Below are 26,305 nucleotides of genomic sequence, written 5' to 3'. Positions count from 1 at the left end.
ACTTATCCTTCTTGAAAATCACTATATTGGCATCATCCCAAGATGGTGGGGGGTTCCCACACTGAGCTTCTATAAAAGTGGACGGCATATCATCCTTTATGATAGAAAAAAGTATCCGATAGACCTTCAAAGGGAGTTTATCCGGCCCTGCTGCTTCCCCTAGCGCTAATCCATCTAATGCTGTCTGGAGTTCTAACATGGTAATAGGAGCTTCCAACTGTTCCCGTTCAGCTAGCCCTATCTCAGTTAAAGCAAAATTATGGAGATACTGCTCTATACTGCCCTGCTCCATAAGATCTTGGGTATATAATGCTTTATAATATGAGTGAAATACCTCCATTATGCCTTCCATGGTCTCGACTGTCCCCCCTTTTCTATCCTCCAGAATTTCAATGCCCCGCAGTCTTTGAGCTAGGCATCTACCAGTTGCTTCCCCATATTCATATCTTTTTGCTTTGTGTATTTTAAACTGAGCAGCTATTTCTTGACTCCATACCCCATTGATCCTGGCCTTAGAACAGACCGTCTTGGTTTGTGCTTCTTTACTATCCACATTTCTTGTAAATGTAAAAGGTTCTTATATAGCACAAACTGCCACCCTACGGGTATCCTGGCGCACAGACTAGAAAAGTGACCGTCCTGCGAATGATCCAGAGAAGCAGAAGGAGGAGGGATCATGCCTTGGGGAAGAGCCAGGTTTTAAGGCTCTTTCTAAACTGAATTAAAGAGTTGATTTGCCTAATACTCTGAGTTATTTGTCAACAACAGTGGTCCATTGCAAAAAGTAATTAGAAGAAAACCAATCCAATATAGACACAATCGAAACTATATTTAGTAAATAGACCAGCCAAGCCGGGCGAGGGTCTGAAGTGTATTGATGTAAAAATTCGTAAGTCAATAATACAATATTACAAGAAGGGGCACAAGCCTGTGACCCACAGTACACACTTACACAGTAACGTACAAACAAAACACAGGGGGCTTTTTAGGCAAAGAACAATTGGTTTGTGACACTTCCAATACAATTTTGTCAAAGTGTCACAAGAAAATGAACCATAACACCTTTACAATCAGATTACAGTCTTTTTGTAATAGTATAAGGCGTTAGAAGAGTGTCGACGGCGTTTCGATTCGCTATTTTAGGTCATGCGAATCATCATCAGGACATGAATTTATGCCTAAGATTAGCCTTAATTGCCGCAGGCCCAGGGATCGGGGATAGTCCACATATCAGGTGCGGCTGTGAGGGCAGGTCGATACCTTAAATTAAGGGAATAGGTACGAAATCTCGTGTCCTGTCCGGGCTGATACCGATGTGGCAGGGACGGGTTTCTGTCAATGGACAGTACGATATATATATATATGCCACTCGCACTTGAAGCCCCCGCCCTGAAGTGCTCGGCGCATTGTGGTAACTTTTTGAAAGTCTCAATGTTCTTGGGAAGACGCCGAGCCACCGCAGCTGACAGCGCATCGATAGGCCATTCACATTGGGAGATGACTGCATCGCGTCACCTCTGCCTACTGAGGGAAGTGACACTGGTACGCTGTTAGTATTGATGGTGGGGTGAAGGTAAAGACAGATGACCCCCTCACACTACAAAGACCACAATCCTGGGAGAGCTGTGGACACCGCCCACTGGGGCAAGGACTTCCGTTAGTGTGACTGCAGCCAATCAACTCGCAGCTGCGAGTTGAAATTTCACCTTCTCAGTGGGACCCGTTGTGTGCAGGTGAATTCTACAAACATTAGGCATCTGAGGAAGGCAGGTTGTGCCGAAATGCATCATGCTGTTTGTTTCCTGTTAATAAAGGAGGTCCGTTTCAACTTACCTGCGTGGGCTGACTTCTTCCTTCTGGAGAGGTTTGTTTGTTCGGAAGTTTAGTGCGTTGCCACTCGCACTTGAAGCCCCGGCCCTGAAGTGCTCAGCGCATTGTGGTAACTTTTTGAAAGTCTCAATGTTCTTGGGAAGACGCCGAGCCACCGCAGCTGACAGCGCATCGATAGGCCATTCACATTGGGAGATGACTGCATCGCGTCACCTCTGCCTACTGAGGGAAGTGACACTGGTACGCTGTTAGTATTGATGGTGGGGTGAAGGTAAAGACAGATGACCCCCTCACACTACAAAGACCACAATCCTGGGAGAGCTGCAGACACCGCCCACTGGGGCAAGGACTTCCGTTAGTGTGACTGCAGCCAATCAACTCGCAGCTGCGAGTTGAAATTTCACCTTCTTCTCAATGGGACCCGTTGTGTGCAGGTGAATTCTGCAAACATTAGGCATCATGCTGTTTGTTTCCTGTTAATAAAGGAGGTCCGTTTCAACTTATCTGCGTGGGCTGACTTCTTCCTTCTGGAGAGGTTCGTTTGTTTGGGGATATAGATATATATATATATATATATATATATATATATATAATCTCAATCCGGCATGTCTCCCGTGGGATTGCAGGACAAGAAAAACAAAATAGTGGTAATTTTATGTATGACCCCAGACTTGCCAGTGCCCAGAAGCCAAACTATCTTTTTTTTCATATATTTAATGGTTGAAGGTGTGCATGAGGCCCCAATCCCTGAGCTGATTTCGGCCCCAGTGACCCCTTCCCCGGGGCTCACTTTATTTATAAAGGGGAGGAGGGTAGCGGCTCTCCTCCCTGAGCCTTAATAGGGACCTGGGAACCCCAACCTCCAGTGCCAATGCATGATTATAGGGGAGTGGTGTGCGCAGCTCTCCTCCCCTTCCTGAGCCTTGGAAGGCCCTAGGGACACCATCCCCCAGACCAGCTCAGTGCTTGCGTCCCGAAAAGCCCACCCCACTGACACTATTTCCCTGCCCACGAGAGCCCGGCAAGAAATGTTTGTATTCTCCCATCTGGCGGTAGCTGCATAACTGCTCCCAACAGGTAGGGCCAACATTTTCCTAATGCTGTGGGGGCTGTAGAGAGTGCAGCAGTACACAAGAAACATTAAAAAAACAGTAAGTCTCCTGGGTCATTAAATCCATATCCCCAGGAGAGTATATCATATTTTATAAAAGCACTCTGAGCTGCAGCTGTACGATTTTCAGCTGGACTGTGGGGACCTCTAGTGGTTAGTTGTAGGGTTGCAGTTTGTGCCTTGATTTTTTTTTTTTTTAAAAGACTCAGACATGTTAATCTTTTTTTTTTTTAAAGCCTTTATTAAAAGTATTTTATTAGAATCTCTTTTATTAAACAAATCCTTTTACAGGCCCTACCCACTTTAGGCTTACTCACTTATCCCCTCAATATGCCTTTGTGTCATCAATTGTGGGAGTATTTTACACTCTTCGAGGGTAGGGCCAACAACAACCCTCAGTAGCCAAAGTTTTGTAGTACGTAGTGTATGTTGCCCAATGTATACATAATCCTAATGGAAATGTTTTTGTAACTACTCAATTTCTTAGTATTGGAACAGAAGAAAAGATTAATTATTTTAAATACATTTACATTAAATATTACAGAGAGAAATTTATTTTTTTCGTTCTGTAGAAAGCAAAGGTCATGTTATGTAATGTTATTTTTATTTATACCGCGCACAGCTGCCCCAGCAAAGGGGCGTCCTGGCGCATGAACTATACAAATTTGCCAATGTACCCAAAATGAGCAAATGCCTGTGGTAAATTTGGACAGTTTTTATAGCCCATTTCTTTCTGTAAATCGATAAAGGAAAAATTGTGAATTTTGCATGTTCCACAAAGATTATTATTTCCCCCACACCGCAATCAGGGTATAGGATGTGATGCGACCAGTCCTTGTTCATTTTCGGCCACCACCACAGCTTCACATGTCATTCAACCTCGTTCCCAAACTAGGGAACATCTCGAAGATTCACCACAACATGCTCCTCCTTACCTGTTAAGGGCCCATTCATAACAGGCTGTTACCTTGTGTAACATATATTAAGCCATTGTCCTATAGAGGCTCTAGATGACAATGGCTTCAACTCCTTTCTTCATCTGGAGATGCTTAAACCCTGTGCCCTCGTCTTGTATTCCCTTGTCTTGTATTACATTGTCAGCTGTTGGCTGCATTGAAACCAATGGGACCAATAGAGATCCATTGCAATAGTCCATAATAGACTCTCAAATACCCTCCTTGACAGCATGTGTATTAGTCAGAAGAAAACCTTCTACATGAGCTCAAGCCTGTTTGTTTATTCTCCCAGACGTTTTTCAAAGTCACACTGGAGGTTTTGCACCATCATCTGTAGACTTCAAAACCTTCCTTTCTTTTCGAAGCTGGAACCATATGGCGGGTCCATCAAAGACACCGGTCCACAACCATGACCCTTCGAGTACCTAATTTGTTTCTTCTAAATTAAATACACTATTTCTTCTCTTGGAGCAGTAAATTGAGAACAATCGATGGTTTCCCATACTGGAGTTTACTTGGATTTGTCTATGAGCATCTACTTACTTTTCTCCATGATGCTCTTTTGCTCCCTCCAGGCCTCCTGATGTATTCTACTTGTGCAGAAGGGTACACTTCCATTCTGATATATTCTTCAGTAGGAATAAGTGCTATGTCATCCCATGTCCTGTTCATGGCTCATGAGCTTGCATCTCAGGTACAGGTATCTCATTTCTTATAAGTACCAGCATCTCATTCCTTTGGGCCTATCTAGGAATTGTGGTCTCATGTTCAAGACCACAGTGACAGGCCAGACTAATTGTGAAACTATTCTTCGTTGTTCAAGACATGGGTTGTAAGGTCTCATGGTTTCAGTACCTGAATTACTTGAATCTTGAGTAGAGCTCCCTTATACCTCCAGTGGTTGGGACTGTCTCCTGTTTCATGGCTCAGTAGCCCCCGCTACTATACACCATGTAATTATGGTCTTAGTCATCAAATAGCTTCTTGGATTCATCTGGCACAAATCTCAGTGTCCTTTCTCTACACAGATGATTTTTCAGAGGCACCTTTATTTAGAAATAGAGAGCTTTATGTAGGTGTCCAAACTTTGGGGGAATAACTTGGTCTTTGAGTATACAGGACTAAGTGAACCAGTGAAGGATGGTATATTTTGTCTGGACCATCGCCATGACCTTGGGTGCAAAGCTAAGGCCTTAGTAAATTCAACTGTACCGTCCAGGCCTGAGGCTGAGTGTTCGATGACCGTCTTCGGCATCTAACAAGCCTCTCCATTAGATTTCTTGGTCAGATGGTAGCCTGAAACCCTCCTTGTTAAACTTAAAATACAAATTTGGCAGCAAACAGGAATTGTGGCTACTTCTTCCCTTTTTCACTGTGGAAAGCAGGAACAAACATCTTACCGTTACAGCGCACTACATTAAGATAGATGGCAGTGGGAAGGACAGTTAGGTGGAAGTACACATGAAGATGTATGTGTAGGCAGCAGTATAAAAAAAAACTGAGCAAGCTTTCCTTGCAAAAGCGACATTTTCTTTCGTTGATACCTCCGGTCCTGTTCCTAACAAATGGTGTTTGACGGATGGGAGTAATGTTGCCAACAAGCTGAGAGTCTAACAAAAAACGTAATGTAGCCTTGTTACCAGAGTATTTATAGCTCGTTTTATCATCTGTATGGTACTGTAACGCTTCCTGAAGCTGGGCACCCCCTATGGCTCTGCAATTCTGCTTGACTTTAGTCAATGCACTCTATAGTTCAGCTTCTCTCCTAATGTCAACGTTGTAATCTTTCCCCCATCCCAATGCTGTATATCATCTGAAACACATTTCAATATAATGGGCTTCTGTTGGTACATGGTGTGCCCGCAGATATGGTGATGTATCTAGCGATGGTGTTATAGAGTAGGCCTGACACTATTAGTAGAAGGGCTGAGGGTGTTGGTTGTCATAGAAAGCTGTCAATAGAAGCTGTGGTCCCTCTTGAAGTGGAAAGATCTACCTCAACTGTTTGATGACTTAAATATTGAATACCCTTTTATATACATCTGTGTCACAGCTTAGTCACAGCTTCCATCCTAACTTTCACTAAACCATGACCTGGCATCATTTGTGCCTCATGAGGCAGTAGCTTTCATGCTCAGGACCACATCATCCTTTAATTTGTTCAGCATTCTATTTAACAACTTGATACAAACTGGTTTATTATGATGCTCCCCACTACTTGCTCATTTGTTTTGTTTTTTCCTAATAGTTTAATGCAAAGAAAGTTTTCTGAGCCCAACACCTACATTGAAAACCCGCCAAGAGCGAAGAAACCACAGGAAGATCTCTACGACGACGTTGAAATGAATGACCAGACGGTGAGTACACAGACAGGGCCAGTGTTGGATTAATAACACTTCAGGGTGCTGTCTTATGATGCCATCCTAAACAGCATATTGATTTAAGTGGCCTAAAACAAAGATGCAGCCAGATAGTAAAAAAGCCATTTTGCCTGGGACTTTGGAAATCCTTGCATATTATGCCGCCCACAGGCTATGCTTTACTCTGTGCAATCAATCAATCATAGGATTTGTAAAGCGCGCTACTTACCCGTAGAGGTCTCAAGGCGCTATGGGGAGGGGGGGCTGCTACTGCTCGAAGAGCCAGGTCTTGAGGAGTCTTCTGAAGGCGAGTAGGTCTTGGGTCTGTCGCAGGTGGGTGGGGAGGGTGTTCCAGGTTTTGGCGGCAAGGTAGGAGAAGGATCTGCCGCCGGAGGTGGTTTGTTGGATGCGAGGGACAGTGGCGAGAGCGAGGTTGTCATTTAGTGAGTCACCAGAGGCAGAAGGATAGAGAGCAAATTGCTCTGGTCTTTGGATGACACTAATGCTTTCCTCAACAGAAGTCCATATTCTTGACTGTCAACAGCCTCTTCAAATACACTGTTGAATATGTCACTTGTGATGCAGTTCAGTGAGTTTATACACCAAGGGTACCAGTCCATATATTTCCTGAAATTCACTGGTGTGTATCTTATGTTGGACTATCCGTTTATCTATTCTAAGTTATCAAAATTAAGTGTACTGACGCCTTCCCCTAGGAATTCTCAATCTTGGAACTGTGGTGACTCAACAGAAAATGCTACTATTATGCCCTTTTCTCCAGTAAATACGCTGTTTTTATCCCGAACTTTGCCAGTGATAATTTCAGCAACAGCGCCTACCACCACATTACAGACAAAAACTTCCAACACATGTTAGATCACTTCACTCGGATCCAGCAGTGTACTGATGAACAACGCAAGTGGATAACAGCATGCCCACAACAGCATTCACAGATACCATCACCGCACAACAGGGCACATCTAATAGGAATGTGTAAATACCCACCCAGCAGCACCGTCCAGATAAACCAGCAGATGGATATTGAGGTCCTGCAATATCATCCAATGTCTTGAGTTCATTGACACATATGCAAACGTGGTGGACTGTGCACAAGCCAGATAATCCAGTTAGGGAAGCAGCATCTTTCTAACTCACAGCACATCTGCAACACATTTAAGTCTCAAGACTAAAACGTCAGATATCTTCACAATGACTACTAACATACTAACTACAGCTCACAAACCGCGCCAGACTCTGATTTGCTATGAAATCACCTAAAATCAGGGTGATAAGATGCAAGGCCCGTTTAGCGCTGAGAGGTCATATAAATGGCAAAATGTACAGCATAAGTCTGTGTAGCGTGACATGAATATATGTGAAAAGAGATCTGTGCTTTCACCTTAGCTCTGAGTAGAAAGAAGTGCTATGCTTGATTTGGTCACTTGGAGGTCCCTGGTTATTTAAAAAAAAAAACTCTTCTACTCATTCATATAAAGTAGCAGTGTTTCAATAGATATGCTAAAAGACATGGGAGCTATAAGATGATGCTTCAACGTTCTCCCATATAAAGTATTTCCCTTTATTACATGAACTTCAAAGCAAATTATGTTGCCCAAAAAGAAGAGGATCTCCAACCATTGCTACTGAGAATGTGTAAATGTGAACACAAAGCTCTTTAGACAGATTTCATAGTTTCCAGTCGTCACTATCCACAGTTCCCAGCCGTCACTATCCACCCTGATTTCATGTCCCTGGCTAAAATATAGCTATCCATGGCTCCTACGTAGCTAACCATAGATGACCATGGTGGAACCATGTTATTGACTGTGTATTTTTTTGGCTGAGTGGCTTCTCTCCAGAGAGAGCAAAACATCTGCATACAAAATTCCACACCAAGACATTACACAAAACTCTCATTGAAGAACCTTTCTGTTTGAAGTCTTTGGGAGCTATTCACAAGGTAAACGCACACCTGAATAAATCTTCACATGTACATATACTCCTACACGTTGCAGTACATTTATTACTGTAGGTTATTCACCATTTACAAATGTAAAATAACTTTAAGGCTTACATGTTTCCACCTTTGAAACCAGGGTGGAGAACTCCCTTATGGTAAAATATGTAGAAAAGTTAAAACCTTTATGAAAGCCTTTTAAAAAAATAAAAAATATGTTGAAGATGAATATTAATATAAATGAAGTTTATATATTTAAATGTAGAAAACGTTTTTTTTTAAGCTACAGCAATATTAACTTAATTTAGAATGGCATATTTAATTAATTGAAATAAACTAAATTAAAATTGTTTAAAAGTTTAATTTAAAAATACACCTAAAGTAAAATGTTTATTTTTATTTATTGTGTTCAAAATGATTAAATGCGTTGTATACAATTAATCTAATTTAATTCAAATAACTTTAAAAACAAAGTTACAATTAAAAAAGGTCATTAAAATTTTTTAAATACAATAATGTTTTTAATTTATAAATAATGTTTTACATTTAAGTTTATATATACTCTTAAGAGGTCTAACTAAATTAATGTATTTTAACATTATTTTATAGTCCCGGTCTCCATTATTTTCTGTGTGAAGGTGTTGCAGTTCCAGTGGTTGCCAATGTATGGTACTTGACTTATTGCAGATCTTCGCAGGAATACATTTACTACTGTTTTGGCTGTAGTAAATTTGTGAATTTAGTGTGTGATATAGCAGTGGGCTTACTCTTTTGTTGGTGGGTGCTTGTTATCCCTAGACCCCTTCCTTAACCCCTCATTACTCCTCCTTCATCCTCTCCTATTAAGTAGTAAGTATTCCCCATTTTCCAACCTCTTCCCCCGTGCCTCCCACATTTGCTATTAAAATGTAGGCGTACATGTGAGGAGATCTTCACAGTCTGCCAGAGATCTCCATACAGAAAAGATAACAGAGACCCACATGGTTTGAAGTGTGCGAGTAGTACTATTCTAGCACCACTACACATACTACAAAAGACAGTTTGTGAATATGCCTCTTTCTATTTAGTACTTAGAGCTTGGCTCATTCTTATACCACAAGGTTATGACTTGCTGTCTTAAACATAGATTACCAAGCCTTCTTGACAGTGTCAGACATTTGCAGCGTGATAGTGTTTTATGCAGACCTTCCGAGTAGTGTTAGAGAACCTGACAAGTAGGTCTGTCTGCATGGGAATGTCTTGAAACCTAAAAATTAGGACCCTTTGTTGCACTTATGGTATATAAGAATTCATTTATGGACTTCTTTGTCTTGTTTGTTTGTAGCAGCTTAGTTTAGATGGGGAATTGGCTGATGTTCCTTATACACTCACAGCTCCTCTAAAGAAAGATCCGATCCCAAAATCCCTAATTCATCACTAACTAGGTTTGTTTTCTGTTACAACCTTTCAAAGCATGTCTTTTCGTGAGGGCACCAATATTGGTATGTTAACATTTCTATCTATTTAAAAGCAGAAGATCCTTGACCATGTTACAATCTACAGCCATCTGGTTGGTTTCTAGTAGATGTGGGTATATTTTAATGTGTTAATATTCAAACTTTGTCTTCCATCCCACTCTGCACGATTTTTGCACTTGAATTGGAAATAATTATCTCAGAGCAGTTGTCCTTCTGGAAGGTAGTGATTTGACATGCTGACCACACCAAACTCAGGGCTGGCTCCAAAATAACCGAATATATAACAGACTAAAAGTCTGGCAGATTAACCCTACAAGTCGCAATATGGTAATTTCCATGAAAAGGGAGGGCAATAAAATATCACTTGCAGCAGCCCGATCAAATGCAAATTAGACTGAACAGTCCTGTGACCCAAGAACCCAATTAAAACAATGAAGATTCGATTGAGAAGTGGAAGAAAGTGGATATTTTATATACAGTATGGACGGGCAAAAATGGTAGTTGGACCTTTTCTTAAATCATGTTTTGCTGCTAGCCTCAGACACAAACGAGAAAAAGGGTTTCATTGATTGCTGTATTGTATAAAGATTTTGCACTGAAACAATAACGGAACAAGCCTGTTTTCTGCTTTTCTACTAAAGATGGAAGTTTTTTGTCTCATTGTTCCCATATGAAAAGTGAGGCAAAATGTGATCCTTATATTTGTCTAAGCTGCAAAAACAGTGCAAAATCAGTTTGCTCCATTTATTTTTTGATGCTAAATCTTACTGTAATGTGTTCTGGGGACACATTAAATGTACTCGTATATACTCCTTTCCTTAATACACAAGCTAAACCGAACTGCTGTCAAGCCCTCATATTCCCGCATCTGAATAGTGGTAACACCTTGGTCCTTAACCTCTCAGATTCAACAATGGCCCACCTCAAGGGTATTCTACACGCTGCAGCTTGTCTCACCCATGGCATAATGAAATCATCACCCTCATCCTGATTGAACTCCACTGGCTCATTTGGCCAGACCATACTGATTTATAAAGCCTTCTCAACCAGCATCCCCACTGGCTGACAAACTCACCATATTCTGCAGCTCTTCGCCCACACATAGCCAGAAAACCATCTGCGTGGAGACGAAGAAGTGCAAAACAGAAAAAAAGGTAACAGGCGTTCTCCCTCTATGCACTTAGGATTAGGCACATCCACATATCCATCAGCACTGCCCCAACTCATGAAAGTGCTGAAGATGCACTAACGCCCATTTTTTTTTTTAAATATTTTTTATTTTCTATATAAACAAGGCAATTTGGACTGTTTAGCAAAGATCTTTATACATCGCATATTCGTGCTACATCTGACAGCTCAGTTACATTGAGTATAATGCAATTAATATCAAATTAAGTACTTAAACACCGCATTTCCCCACCATCGCATCTTGGCCCAGTCGATTAGTCCAGGTCTTCCTCCACCCCAACAACACTTGGAGGCTCACAAATGTTACCACGAAACTTGTTCCGAGCCCCCCAAATTTTCCCCCACTTCCCGGGGCATCCCCGGTGGATGTAGACAGCTTTTTCTGCCACCATTGCCTCGTCCATATCAATACACCATTTATTGAGCGTCGGCGATATAGCCGAGCCCCACAGCATGGCGATGTTGCACTTTGCCATCAAAATGCCCAACATCACCCAGTCTTGCGGCGAGGCTCCGGTAGCAGGGAGATGTCTATCGTTTGGGAAATTGTGCGCATTACTGCTGTTCAATATGATGTCATGTATCTACAGTCCCAGATGGTGTGGTAAAATGATCCCTCTTCCCCGCAGTTACGCAGACAGAATTTGTGCGTGGCTTTCCCTATTTTGTATAAGGTCGTCCTGGTATAGTACGTGCGATGCAGCACCTTAAGTTGGACCAGCTTCAGCCTGGAGGGAATGGCAGTTTCCCGTGGTGAGGAAAGGGCCTCCTGCCATTCAGAGTCTTCAAAGGGGCCCACTTCAACAGACCAGGCCAGCTTCAATGCGGACGTCACGTCTGGGAGGTTGTTAATGAGTTTCCTATAAGTGAAGGAAGTGGCCTTGTCCTGCATGTGCTCTGTCAAGAGCCTATCCTCGTGAGGAGATGACTCCTGCAAGATAGTGCCTGTCGGTATAGTCGACTGCAGTGCATGTTTAATTTGTAAGTATCGAAACCTCTCCGTCTGCGACATCCCATATTGCATTTGAAAGTGGGCGAATTCCACCATTTTACCCTTCTTCCAGAGATCACCCACCACCGATATGTCTATGGCGTCCCAAGCCTGGAACCCCTTACTATTACGGAGGAAGCCGAGTTGGTAAGAGTCCCTCAATGGGGTCATTTGGGTCATTTGGGTGATGATTCCAGAGCACTTAAGACGTCTGTTGGCTTTGTACCATAACTGAACAGAATGCTGTATTGGACCTATCAAGTCAGGAGGGGGGCGGTGGCTATAAGGATTACGAAGCAGTCCCTTACCCTCCAGGGAGTGTCTATCAGCGAGGTATGCCGGTTCAGTTTGCGGGGCGTGCAACCAGAAATTAATCTGCTTGAGATGTGCCGCCCAATAATATAGTTCAATATTTGGGAGTGCTATCCCCCCATCATACTAGCTTCTGGTCAACTTATCTTGCGCAATTCGGGGTGGCCTCCCGCCCCACAGCAAATGGGATACTGTCGCTGCTATTGCTTTGAAATACGCTACAGGGACCAATGATGGGGTATTTTCAAGCACATAAAGGAAGCGGGGAATTGCCATCATTTTATATAACGCGGCCTTGCCCAAAAGTGTAATGGGGAGACGTCGCGTCTAAACCTCTCAAGGAGGGGGCGAAGATTTAGAGTGTAGAATTCGTCGGGGTCTGGTGTAATGAACATACCTAGATATCTAAATGCCGTCGTCGAGGTCCTCAGGGGGCAGCTCAGGGGCAAGACAGGCGGGGGGCCCACGAGAACATAGAGGATGGATTTAGTCCAGTTGTTCTTATAACCGGACACTCTACCAAACTTCTCACAAACGTTAATAACTCGAGAATAGATTTCTTGGGGGAGGTGAGGTATAGAAGGATATCATCTGCATATAGGGATATGCGATCCACCCATACATCGGTCCGGCTCCCATCTAAGCCAGATCGCGAGTGGCTCCAGGATCAATGCAAAAAGCAACGGAGACAGCGGGCATCCCTGTCTCGTCCCTCGACCAAGGGGGAAGTCTCGCGAAATGTGTCCATTAACAGTGACATGCGCCAGGGGTTTAGTATACAACAATCGAATCCAGACGCAGAACTTGGGGCCAAACCCCATATGCTGGAGCACTGCAAATAGGTAGGGCCATTCTACTTTATCGAACATCATAGTAGCGTCTAGTGAAAGGATAACCGCAGGCTCTTTGATACTCGCAATGCGCGCCAAGACCGCCTGGAGCCGTCGGAGGTTGAGGGCCGTGCTCCGGTTCGGCATAAACCCCGACTGGTCTGGATGGACCAGTGACTCGAGGTGCGGGGTCAGTCGCATCACCAGCAATTTGGCCAATATCTTAGGCTCTGCATTTATAAGAGAAATTGGACGGTAGGAGGCACAGTCTGTCTTTGATCTGCCTGGCTTATGAATGGCGACAATTGTAAGCGCTGATCCCTTGGCAGCTCCCCATTCTTGAGGCTATCCGAGAGCATATTCAGGAAAAAGGGAGCCGTCGTTTGTATTGTTCTCTTATGTAGCTCTACCGGGAACCCGTTTGGCCCCAACGCCTTGCCAGATGAGTGCATAGGTAGCTGTCTGCACTTTGTTGTATTTTCTATACTTATGTTTTGCTGTATCCCTTTAAGCCTGACATTCCATTTCCCTGATGTCATTCTCTATCCTGTTCTGCCTTGTCAGTTAGCTCCCTGCTTTCTGATGGGATCACCAGTTATTCTCTGTGGTGCATAATAAATGCCATATACTTGATTACCAGCCTTTTATCATCATTTACATCACATGGCGACGATGAGCAGCGTGAGCTAAACAACCACAGAGGGAGAAAAACTCCACTGGTGAGAGAGGAACCACGCAATTATTTTTAAGGAATACCTCGTTTGTTGAACAATTAAAAGAAAAGATTCTCCACTGGAAAGAAAATTCAAAGAGGAAGAGATCACCAGAAGTAAGTGGAATTCACAAGACTTTAAATTTCCCGGGAAAGAAACTACCTTATCTTTATGGGAAAACTCACAAAAGAACAGGACAATTTTGGTATGATCAACATCAATGACTAAAGGAATTGACTACATATTCGAACTTTTGCTGAGTCCAAGAAATATCCAAACTTTTGGTGAGTTTAAGAGACTTAACCTTTTTCTTCTGCTCAACTGTACTTATTGACAGTGGTAAACATTCCTCTTTTGAATATATATTTGGAGTAAAATGAACAATTGTTGTGCCTACTTTCCTTCAATTGCTTATTAATCGGCCGAGCACTAATTTTATCATTTTTACTGATTGTGGGAACAAGACGCGATCTACTGGAAAGACTTGCATCTTTTAAATCTCTGCATTTTTTTTTGAAGTTCAAGCAGAAGATAGCGCGAGCAGTCAGCGCTTACCTTTCGAGTGCTCGAACAAGCCATTGTAGAAGAGTGCTCGAACCAGCCTTTGTGGACGTCGCAACGAATCCACTACCGGAAGTCAGGCGATCAGCGTCAGGCAGCGTTAGGCGGAAACTACGTAAGCGCGCAACGTAGACGCCATTTTGTTGCCATGACAACGCGCTGTACGAGCGCTGTTTCGAGTGATTTGTAACACGCTCGTCTTTTCCCTTTTGCCGATTCAACACAGGAGAATCTAAAACATTGGAGAGTCTAACGAAGGAAAGTCTAAAACATCGTTCCGACTAACCACCAATTAACTGCGCTAAACGAGCGCTGTTCCAGGCAAGTGAAAAGTGACACCCTTGTTTTCCTTTACCAGTATAACGAGCAAGAGGTAAAGTAATTTCAAGATACTCCCAAGGCTAATCACTAATCAACCGGCTTCTACAAACCACATAAAAGGAACACCTCGTTTTAAAAAAAAAAAAGTAGAGTTAAAAAAAAAAACGAGTAGTTTTGAAGCACATTTTACCAAAATGAAGTGATGACTGTACTGATTTCAGTTTAGATTAATCACCTCCTGGTTGTGTAAAACAGTAGTGTCTACAATTTTTTTTAATTGATAAGAATGGAAAACCTTAATGTCATTGTTCCTCCCATGTTCCTTCAAACTACTGGAGATCCACCCATTGAGTGGGATGAATGGATAGATATCTTTGAGAACTATATAGAAGCGCTTGATGGTAAGGATTTCAGCGCAACAAGGAAAAAAGCCCTTTTATTAAGCGCTCTAGGCAAAGAAGGACAGCGTTCATTTAAATACCTTCCAGTGGGACTAAACCAAGATGGGAGGGCAATAACCAATGTATACACAGAAGCAAAAGCTCGCATGAAGAAGCAATATGCAAAGGAGGTAAATATCGTTATGGCCAGGCATAAATTTTATACCCAACCCCAGAGGAGCGATGAATCAGTAGACCAATTTGTAGCTAGGCTACGTGAACTGTCCATCAAATGTAGCTTCGGAGAGATAAGAGACGAAATGATACGAGATCAGTTAATAGTGCAATGTCGCAATAAAAAGATGCAGGAAAAACTGTGGGCTGCAAAAAATCCTACTTTACAGATGGCCATTGACATTGCGAAGGTAGTTGAGGAGTCAAATGCGTGTATGAAAGAGATGGAAAAGAGAGATAATGGGAAAGATAATGTGCAAGGGAATGGTGTTTCTTGTGTTGAACAGGATGAAGTTGCTGCGGTGAACAAGAAAGGCGCAGATTTTAATGATAGAGGTCCCAGGCGGTTCAACAATGGGTTCTCTAGCAATGATAGAAACAGATTTCAGGGAAGGATGTGCAGTAGGTGTGGGAGTACTTTTCATAACTCAGATTTTAGGAGATGCTTTGCAATTGATAAAGTCTGTAGGAAGTGTGGGAGGAAAGGACACTTCTCTAAGATGTGTAGAAGTGGCAATACAGACAAAGTAGCTGTTGTAGACAACAGGGAAACAGTAAGGGACATTGTTGGTGTTGAGGGTACCAACAAAATATTGTGTGTGGGTGATGATGGCGTGAGTGAAGGTGTGCCTGGTAGAAGATTCAGGCCAAAAGCTCAATTTCTTATCGATGAAGTAGAGATCCAGTTAATGGTTGATCCAGGGTCGTTGTGGACCATTATTCCCAAAGATATGTACTTAGAGTATGGGAAAGGAGTACAATTGTTACCCAGTGATATTAGTCCTTGTGGTTACCAAGGTGAGAGTATAGATGTTATTGGATTTATGGTTTGTGTAATATCATTTCAAGACCGCTCTGTCAAAGGAAAGGTGTATGTGGCCAGATCTGGTCCAGCAATTTTGGGATGGGGGCAACAGTATGACCTCGGTATTATCATTAATCCTAGAGCGGCACAACAAGTGATGGTGGTAGACAGTATTACCACAGATTCAATTGTTGAAGGAATGAATGGTTTGTTTGATGAACACATTGGAGAGTTGAGAGGCTATGTGCATAAGATTAGACTGCGTGATAATGCTGTGCCCATGCAACACAGGGTAAGGAAGGTTCCATTCATTGCACGTGAAGAAGTGAGGAAGATGTTGAAGGAAATGCTAGATCAGGGAGTAATAGAACAGATTGAAACATCACCCTGGATTTCTCCCGTAGTTATCACAACCAAATCTGACGGAAAATTTCGTTTTTGTGTGGACCTTCGCACCCTGAATCAGAACATTGTTGTAGATAACTTCCCGTTACCGAACATCAACGAACTAGTTCTGTCACTGAAAGGAGGGAAGTACTTTTCTAAACTGGACCTCCGCAGCGCATATCATCAGATAAAATTACATCAGGATTCCAAGGCATTAACAGCCTTCATAACAACTGAGGGCATTTATCAGTTCACTCGTATGCCCTTCGGACTTGCCTCTGCAGCTGGGGTGTTTCAAAGAATGATGGGGGCTGTGCTGAAGGGGGTGAACAACGTTGTGTATTTCCAAGATGACGTTTTGATATTCGGAGAGAATATTGAAGAGCACAATGTGATCTTAAAAACTGTCTTGGAGAGGATGGAACAAGCTGGACTGACTCTGAAAAAAGAGAAATGTAAATTTGCAGTGGAGGAAGTTGAGTACCTTGGGTACACCCTATCGGTTGATGGGGTGAAACCCAAGAGGGATTTATTAGACTCTATTAGGAATGCACCAGCTCCAGGCGACAAAGATCAATTGAGGTCATTTCTCGGCCTCATTGAATACTACGCCAAGTTTGTGAGGGATTTTGCGGAGAAGACTGAAAATATTAAGGTGTTGTTGAGGAAGGGATGCAAGTTTGTGTGGGGTACGGAACAAGAAGAGTGTTTTAAACGGATCAAGGTGGAGATTTGTGATGCGGGCATCCTTACACCATTTGATACCAACCGTAGGTCAGTCTTGACTGTTGATGCGAGTGCTGTGGGTGTTGGTGCGGTGTTGGCTCAAGTGCACGAGTCTGGGCTTAAGACTGTCGCTTTTGCCTCAAGGACACTCACAACGGCTGAGAGGAACTACTCCATAATCGAACGAGAAGCCTTAGCTGCAGCGTGGGGTTGTGAGTATTACAGAATGTATCTGTGGGGGTTCAAATTCACACTCCTGACGGACCACAAACCCTTAGTTAAAATCCTGTCACCTGGTGGAGCTGGGAAGGGTTCTGCGAGGTTAGCTAGACTTGCTGCTAGGATCCAGGAGTACCTGTACACGGTTGAGTACATTCCGGGTTGGAGGAACTGCCAAGCAGATGGACTCTCTAGACTTCCACTACCTTGGGAGGTGGTAGACAAGTTGGGAGTAGAATCACTCAATTCTGAAGGGTCTGTAGCTGCTGTGGATGAGGTGGTGGATATTTGTTCTGGAGCAATTAGTAAGAGCCTGTGGAACACCTCTATGGATAAGGATGTGGTGCTAAGAGAGGTAAAAGACTTGATTGTGAAGGGTCCAAGGAGAGAGAGTTGCCTGTCCCCCGCTCTTCGACCTTATCTAAAAGTACTTGAACAGTTGTCTGTCTTGGATAGAGACGGTTTTTTGATTTTAATGGAAGACAAATTTATTCCTCCACAGGATGTGAGGTTTACTTTGTTCAAGTTAGCTCACGAGGGCCATCTGGGCCAGTCCCTCACCAAGAGGAGAATAAGGGAGAACTTTTGGTGGCCCGGGATGGACTCAGAAATCTCTCAGTGGGTAGAGAAATGTACCGACTGCTTGGAGAGTGAAAAGAGGCTCAAGGTCGGTAGTCACGTTGGCTGGGGCTCTATAGTTGACCCTGGGTGTCCATGGCACACTATATGTCTTGATTTTATTGGCCCGTTTCACCAGCTGAGCCAAGATATGAGGTTTGGGTTGGTGGCAGTTGATATTTCTTCAAAATGGTTAGTTGTTAAATTTATGAAGGAGATCACCACGATTAACACTATCACTGTGTTGAGTGACATTTTTAGAGAGGAAGGCTTCCCGACAAGGATTGTCACCGATAATGGAACGCAATTGACTTCCCTAGAAATGGCTAATTTTTTGAAGAAGTGTGGCATTGCACACTCAAGAACCTCACTTTACAACCCTCAAGGGAACGGAATAGTTGAGAGGGCTAACCGGATGGTAAAGGGCGCAATTCAGATGGCAATCTCTTCCAGATTAGACGTGAGAGGGTTGGTTAACGACCTGGTTTGGGCCTACAGAACTACTGAAAATGGTGTGACTGGATTGATTCCTTTTAACGTTATGAGGGGACGTTCTGCTGGAACCAAGCTGGTCGCTGCTTGGATGAAAGAGTTGTTAAATGTGGGTCCTGACAATCCTGCTGTTGTGAGTGATCCGGTTGGAAGTTGTAAGATTGCAGTAAATGATTGGGTGAAAGTCAAACCTGGTCGAGTCGGCGTTGGTTTGACAAAGTTCAGGGGACCATTTAAGGTCAGGTCTGTTCACAAAAGATTTATAACTTTATTCAACGGTGAGAGTTGGAACTTGAGGCGCGTGGCGTTGTACAAGAAGGCTGAATGTGACCGTGAGATTCATTCTAAGGGAGCCAGTGCCCAAGCTGAACCTGGCCGTGAGGTTCTCCCTAAAGATATGGGCGGCCAGGGAGCTCACAGGGTGAGGAGACCTCCAGGCTACTTGAATGATTTTGTCTGCAAATAAGTTCTCTCCCTGTAATGAAGAGCATATGCTTGTATTTTGTTTTTTTTTCTTTTGCTTCTTCCTTATGAAGGGGAGAGGATATGTTGTATTTTCTATACTTATGTTTTGCTGTATCCCTTTAAGCCTGACATTCCATTTCCCTGATGTCATTCTCTATCCTGTTCTGCCTTGTCAGTTAGCTCCCTGCTTTCTGATGGGATCACCAGTTATTCTCTGTGGTGCATAATAAATGCCATATACTTGATTACCAGCCTTTTATCATCATTTACATCACACTTCCTCAATGGCAATGACAGCCTCCAATAGAAGCGCAGCCTCTGGGGAGAGTTTCGGTATCGTAAGATCCCTAATGTAATCGTATGCCTCCGCGATTGTATAGGACGCCCGGGGAGCATAAATTTGTTCAAAATGGTCAGCTAAGACATTGACTATATCCTCAGGGTCAGAGACCATAGAGCCTTCAGGGGATTGTAGTTGCGCTATGACTTTATCCGCCCTCTCCTTCCTATCGAGCCAAGCCAGCATTTTCCCCGCCTTGTCTCCCAACTCGTAGACCCTATGCCGAGTGGCTCGGATCTGCGTATGTGCCATCTCTCTTTGGAGGGTGAGGACTTCGGTTTGTTTAAGTTGAACCGCACGGGCCGAACCTAGAGAGGGCCGAGCCTCCTGCTCAGCAGTGGCACTATGCAGTTCAGTCTCAAGTCTGTCCAAGTCCGCCCGGCGCTCTCGTTTATGACCTGTGATAGAAGCCATCTCCTGTCCCCGTAGGACCACCTTATATGCCTCCCAGAGCACACTGGGCGAGTCACCGAGCCCTGATTTTCCTGGAAGAATTGGTTAGTAGTGAGTGTGAGTGTCGACATAATAGGTGCCACCTGGAGGAATCCAGCGTGAATCGGAAACATACGCCTCCTACAAGCCTGATGATGGGTATATTTAAGCAGTATCGGGGAGTGATCTGATATGCCCCTAGGGCGTATAGTGACCTCTTCTACCCCCTGTAGGGCATCTGCGGATGTCAGGAAATAGTCAATGCGTGTGAGGGAGTTGTGTACTGCGGAGTAGAAAGTGAAACGTGTCTCATTCGGGTGTTTGAATCTCCAACTATGTGTAAGTCCCAGGGCATCCACAAGGCCAAGCAGACGGCGCCCACCCCTTGCATCCTGTCTAATAGGGAATCTATCCCGTGCGTCGTCAAGTATTTCGTTTAAGTCGCCTCCCATTAGAAGTGTCGCTACCGGTAGTGTCAGTAGAAATGCCGTGAGTGCAGCATGGGCCTGTGCGTGGAGTGCTGGCGGCACATAGACAGAGACAAGATTAAATAGCCGACCTTCCCATTGACCGGTCATGGCCGCGAATCGACCCTGTTCTTCAACCCGTGTTTGTTGGACCACTAGGGGGAAGTTTTTTCTAATAAGTATCCCCGTGCCTCTAGAGCACGAGGAAAATTCCGCGTGGGCAATCATTTTGTATCCCCAGCGATCCATAGCCCGGACCGTGGAACCCACCAGGTGCGTTTCCTGCAATAAGACCACCGCAGGACCGCAGCGTTTCAGATATTGCATTACCAGACCCCTTTTCACCTTGTCTCCTAGCCCACGGACATTCCAGGTCATTAGAGTGAGTGTTTTAAGTGGAGCCTTCTGCTCTTGCGAAGTAGTGTCAGCCATCGGTAAAGGTGAGGTACGTCAAAAATGTATGAGTGCAAATATCCTGTAGTGTTAAAGTAGCATAACAAGTTACTGTCTTGTCCAGCCTGCGTGTAACAAAACCAAAAAAGAAAACCATGCATACAATGGAATCAACAGAGTCAAGCAGATCAGTTACCTTCCCAACCCAAGCACCACCCCCCCTCCCTGCCTCCCTGCTTAGCGAACCTACAACTGCCCGCCACCCCAACTCAGCAGAGTGTTTCTTCCCTCCCATAGCTGCAATACTTGCGTGTCGGGGGAAAGAGTCCTACGAGGCAACAGCCGTTCGGAGCCCATCCGGCTCACCCCAGTCCAGGACCACAAGCCAGCTAAAACAGAAAAGTTCAAATATCCGTATCATGCACCAAAAATTGTCCACAACACTGCCGATGTCATTCCTCATCAAGGGGCAAATTGCGACGGGCCTCGTGGCTACCAGAGTTCAGGTCATTTGGGAAATAGTCTTCCTCTTTGCGGCGTTGAGATCTCGGTTTTCGGCCCGCTCCAGACACTGGGCTCCAACCCTCCAGCCAGTCGTGAGTCGCCTCCGGGGAACCAAAAAACCAAGTCTGTCCTTCAGCAACAACCCGAAGTCTTGCAACTCGAGTATTGTAACTCCCTGGCTCGGAGTAATTTCTTGACTTTGAAGAAGCTACAGCGCCTCCGTGAAACAGCCGCCGTGTAATCCGGGATGAAGGAAACAACTGAGTTCAATATCCGGATAGGGGGGGAGATTCTTGCTGCTTGTAGAATGGCATCTCTATCCCTGAAGTTAAAAACATGGGCGAGGACCGGTCTCGGTGGGGCCCCCAGCTTTGGCCGTCACCCAGGCACACTGTGTGCACGTTCGACTGGAAAAAAATGTGAAAGTCCCTTAGGCTGTAGCCTGGTTTTTATCAGTTCCTCCACATATAGATCCATCGCCTGAGCCCCCTCCGTCTCCGGAATACCTATAATCCTCACGTTGTTGCGCCGAGCACGTCCTTCATGGTCGTCCAGCTTTTCCGTTAACATCTTATTTTCCTTTTCCAGGCGGGCCATCGATATTTGGAGTTCCGACGTGTCCTGAACCAGGGATTTCGTCACTATTTCCACCTCTTTCACCCTATCTGCCATTTTGTGAAGGTCCGCCCTAAGGAGGGTGACGTCCGTGGAGATTGTTCCAACTGTCGACTGTACATTAGCCAGGGCCTTCAAGATATCATCAAGAGTGACTTTCTTTCCGCAATCACCCTCCTGCGTTTTGCCCTGAGGCGGAGTTGTGTGCGCCCCTTTTTCGTAAGCGAACTTATCCAGCTTAACCTGAGCAGCCTGGTTTCTAGGCCCTCTGCTCGTCATGTTGACCGGGTGCATGGCGCATTGTAGGCGCAGAAGAAAATGTCCCACCAGTTAGATCGTGATCGTCCCAATGCAGTAGTTGGTATAAGGAGGTCCGCGATGGCGAGGGTCGCTGGGTAGCAGGTGTGGGGGTTAGAAACCAGTCCAGCATCAGAGTAAGACCCCCTTAGACAGTCGGCGCCGCCACGCAGACTCTGGAGGGTACCACACTTAAGGGCAGTAGGCCGTCCCACCTTCAAGAAGAAAAAGCGGGTCCTGCAGCATTAACAAAACACAAAGGGAGCACCCCCGCAGCGCTACTCCTTCACCAGTAGATTCCGGGATCTATCAATTCCAAGGGTCCGTCTCCCAGGTCGTGTGACACTGCAGGCAAGCGGATGTTATGGAGCCCACCTACAGTGACAGAGCGTCGCGGGGACCAGAGTCAGTGCAGTCCAAAGTAGTAATACGACTCCCCTCTAGGCTGGCCCACAGCCGCTCGCAGCAAGGGGAGGGAGCCGCAAAGATGCTGGAGACGGCCCAGCGCTGTCGTCGCTCACCCGGATCGGTCTTCGGTGGAGCAAACAGGTACGCAGCAAAGCCGGGGACGGGAGCCAGTCCGGACGGCTACATCAGAGGAGCGCCCAGCATACACAACGAGGCCCCCATCCACAGATGGAGATCAGGCACTGCAGGAGGGAGCGATGGGGGCAGGATCAATGTCCGTATGCTTCGGCGCGCGGCGATGATGAACGCCGCGCCACCGTTTGTCCGCCGCCCGCTCCCCAGATCACGCAAGTCCCCGGAATCGTAGGCCCAGCCAGGTCGTGCGCAGTCGAGCAGGGACAAGTTCCGATGGCGGTGATGGATCCGGATCGGGATACTCGCAATCTTTGCCGCTTGGGTTCCGATGCCGGGGGAGCCCTTCAACGGACTCCTGTGTAACGGATTAATGGATGGATTTCAAGAAAGGGGCTGTTACTGCCTCAGAGCTCCGAGACTAGGCGGCCATTTCCCTCGGCCGGTAGCCACGCCCCCCAACGCCCATTTTTAAGGCTACTCGTCATGAGGGCCTAAGAGTATTTGCAACTTGGGAATTACTTTGCAAATCTTGTTTGATGTAAAACCATTTAGATGTTAGTAGGACTGCCACCGACATGCAGTCGGTGGCAATCCCACGGACATCTAGGCCATCGGTCTGACCGCCACATTATGATGCAGACAAGGTGACCACAGTAGTCTGAAGGACAGACCACCACCTCCGACAGGCTCAGGGAGCCAGTCAGGGTAGCGGTAGAACACTAATCCCTCCAATGGGGGCAGTGCTTGCGCAGTAAGAGATGTCATCATACGCTCACCCCGGAGTTGCTTCTCAATACTCCTTTGTGTCACTGTTTTGAGAGAAATCCTACCTTATCTCGCCTTACGTCCCATTATAAGCGCTTTAGGGCTGAGAAACCTGAGTCCTCCCCGCCGGTCATTGCGGCTGGGTTCCTATTTCAACGCTAGGTCCCTAGTTAAAAACAACTTTGCTTTCAGGGACTTCATCTCGGAAAGAAACCTCGCATGGGCATTTGTTACTGAGACCTGGGCCTCTGAGTGCTCTGGCCCTGAACTTTTAAATGCTATTCCCGAGGGATACTCCCTGGCCAGAATGGATAGGCAGGTCCGGAGAGGGGGAGGACTAGGAATACTCCACAGAACTTCCATGAAATGCCATATCGAACATCTCCCTGTAGTGCCTTTTCAGGCCATGTATTTTGTCCTTAGCCCCATTCCTACTATCTCCTTTGCGGGCATCCTGATCTACAGAGCACCGGGACCTAGGTCTAGCTTCAGCTACGATCTATCGCAAGTTCTGGAACCCTACATGGATAGGCCCAATTTAACTATCCTAGGGGATTTTAACTTCCATCTGGAGGATGACACCTCCAGAGATACTACCCACCTGTTGGACTCCATGACCTCTTGTGGATTAACACAAACTGTGATAGGGCCTACTCACTCCGCGGGACACACATTGGATGGGGTCTTTTCAAATGCCCCTAGAATAAAGATAGGGACCCCTCTTCCTCTGTCTTGGTCAGATCATTTAGCTGTCCCTTTTGCTTTTTCCTTCTTTTTTCCCAATGCTGCGCAGGGAGATTCTAGCAGATGGGAATTGGGGAGAAACTATCGGGTGATAAATAATGAAACTCTGGCCCCTTTGCTGTCCAGTCCCACGCCCCTTCTTACCATGAGAACTGACACCTCGGCCCTTGTCCTCCACAATGCTATTTCCAAAGCCGTTGATACTCTGGCCCCGCTGAAGCAGCACTATACTGCAAGGAAACGCCCCACAGCACCCTGGTTCTCAGACGCTCTTAGAGTGCTTAGGCAGGGCTGCAGAAAGCAGGAGAGGCTCTGGAGACTCACCTTGACCCCCTTGAAAAAGACACCCACAAGAGATTGCTCAAGGAGTACAAAGCCGCGGTGCTGGCAGAAAAGAAATCCCATTTCACTAGGATCACCTCCTCCCTTAGCTCCCCCCGGGAGCTATTTAAGATTGTGGACTCTGTGTGCCCTTCAATCTCCTGACCCTATTAAGATCTCACAGAACCTTTGTGATCAAATCTCTACTTATTTCCATGAGAAAATCTCTAACATCTACTCAGGCCTAGAAGCCCTTAATTATGATCTAGGGCCCCCCTCTGACCTGGGGACTTTTCTACCAGCTGCAACCTCCATTACACCGCAGGGTGGTTATCTTTCCAACTTCCCTCTACTTAACCTAGAACAAATTAATCTGCTCTTGGACAACCTGAAGTCAGGATCTCCTCTTGACCCCTGCCCTCTTGAAATTTTTAAGGAATGCAGGGATGTCCTACTTCCTCCTTTTCTAGAGGTGATCAATCAGGCAATCCTTGAGGGAGTCTATCCGAAGCCCTGGAAATTGGCCATCGTTAAGCCCCTCCTTAAGAAACCTACGTTAGACCCTGGCATTCTTAAACATTTTCGCCCCATCTCCCTGCCCCAGCGAAAATACTGGAAACTCACTTAAATATCCATCTTAGTGCCTTTTTAGATCACACCAGCCTTCTTGACCCATCCCAACACGGCTTTCGTAAAGCCCACAGTACCAAGTCCACCCTGACAGTTGTCGCCAATAACATCCATGCGAAGGTCGACAGTGGCCAGGCTACCTTGCTGGTCCTGCTTGACCTGACCGCTGCATTCGACACTCTGTCCCCTGCCATTCTGGATGGGCGTCTGCGGGAAATAGGAGTGGACGGACCGGCGCTTAGTCTCTTAACATCTTTTCTGACTCAGCGCGAACAAAGGGTCAAGTTGGGCGACCACCTCTCCCCTGTCAAGCCTGTGCAGTGCGGCGTTCCTAAGGGCTCGTCCGTGAGCCCCACGCTCTTCAATATATATGTAACACCTCTGGCCAGGCTTGTTAGATCCTTTGGTCTGGAAGTCGTATCCTATGCTGACGACACCCAGATCATGGTTTCCATCTCACATACCGCTGATATTACTGCCCTTAATTTAAAAGCTTGTTTGAAGGCAGTTGCGGAGTGGATGATAAGAAATTACCTTAAACTCAACGGGGAGAAAACGGAGGTGATAGTTTTTGGAGGAAAGCAGGAGATTTGGTCTGCGGACTGATGGCCTTCTGCTCTTGGCACCTGCCCCACACCCACTCAGTCAGCGCGGAATCTGAGCGTTATCTTTGATTCCTCGCTTTCTTTTGATAAGCAGGTTAGCAGGACGGCCTCAACTTGCTGCGGGGTATTGCGAATTTCTGAGGAAAATCGCACATTACCTGTCAATCGAAGCCCGTAAACAGGTCACGGTAGCCCTTATAGCCTTCCGCCTTGACTATTGTAATGTACTTTATCTGGAAATCACCAAACAACTTGTCCAGCGTCTCCAAATTGTGCAAAACGCTGCCGCAAGGTTCGTTGTGGACGCTCCTAGGCGCTCATCAGGCTCAGCCATTAGGAAAGACCTGCACTGGCTCCCTATGCAAGCCAGGATTGACTTCAAGGCCTTGTGCCTTACTCATCGCGCCCTTCATGGGCTTGGGGCAGAAGATATTAGCTCTCTTGTGTCCCTCTATGTCCCCGGTAGGGTCCTTCGCTCAGCGAACAAATATCTTCTTGCTGTTCCCAGAATTCTTAAGGCAAGATGGGGCGGGCGAGCTTTCTTCTCCCTTGCTCCTAGGATGTGGAACACCCTTCCTGCGTAACTCAGGGATCAGTCCTCTCATTCTCCGTTCCGGAAGGCCTTGAAGACCTGGCTTTTCAGGGAAGCCTATCTCTAGCTGGCACTCTTCCTTCTTCTCACATTCAGCTTTTCTTTCCATCCTCAGCGCCTTGACGCCCTCTGGCAAAGTTGCGC

General features: G+C 45.5%; 1 protein-coding gene across 1 annotated transcript in view; it reads left to right on the top strand.

Moving 5' to 3' along the window:
* AFAP1L2 (actin filament associated protein 1 like 2) overlaps positions 1–26,305 on the top strand; it is a 523,453-nt gene that overhangs the window by 462,060 nt on the left and 35,088 nt on the right. The window contains exon 13 of the mRNA XM_078643868.1: positions 6,146–6,254. Within this exon, the coding sequence (XP_078499994.1) occupies positions 6,146–6,254 (109 nt within the window). The remainder of the gene's footprint in view (positions 1–6,145; positions 6,255–26,305) is intronic.

The sequence above is a fragment of the Lissotriton helveticus genome, chromosome 5_1, assembly GCF_964261635.1.
Source record: "Lissotriton helveticus chromosome 5_1, aLisHel1.1, whole genome shotgun sequence".
Lineage (NCBI taxonomy): Eukaryota > Metazoa > Chordata > Amphibia > Caudata > Salamandridae > Lissotriton > Lissotriton helveticus.
Note: the sequence above shows the minus strand (reverse complement) of the source record. Positions and strands in the feature narration are given on the sequence as shown.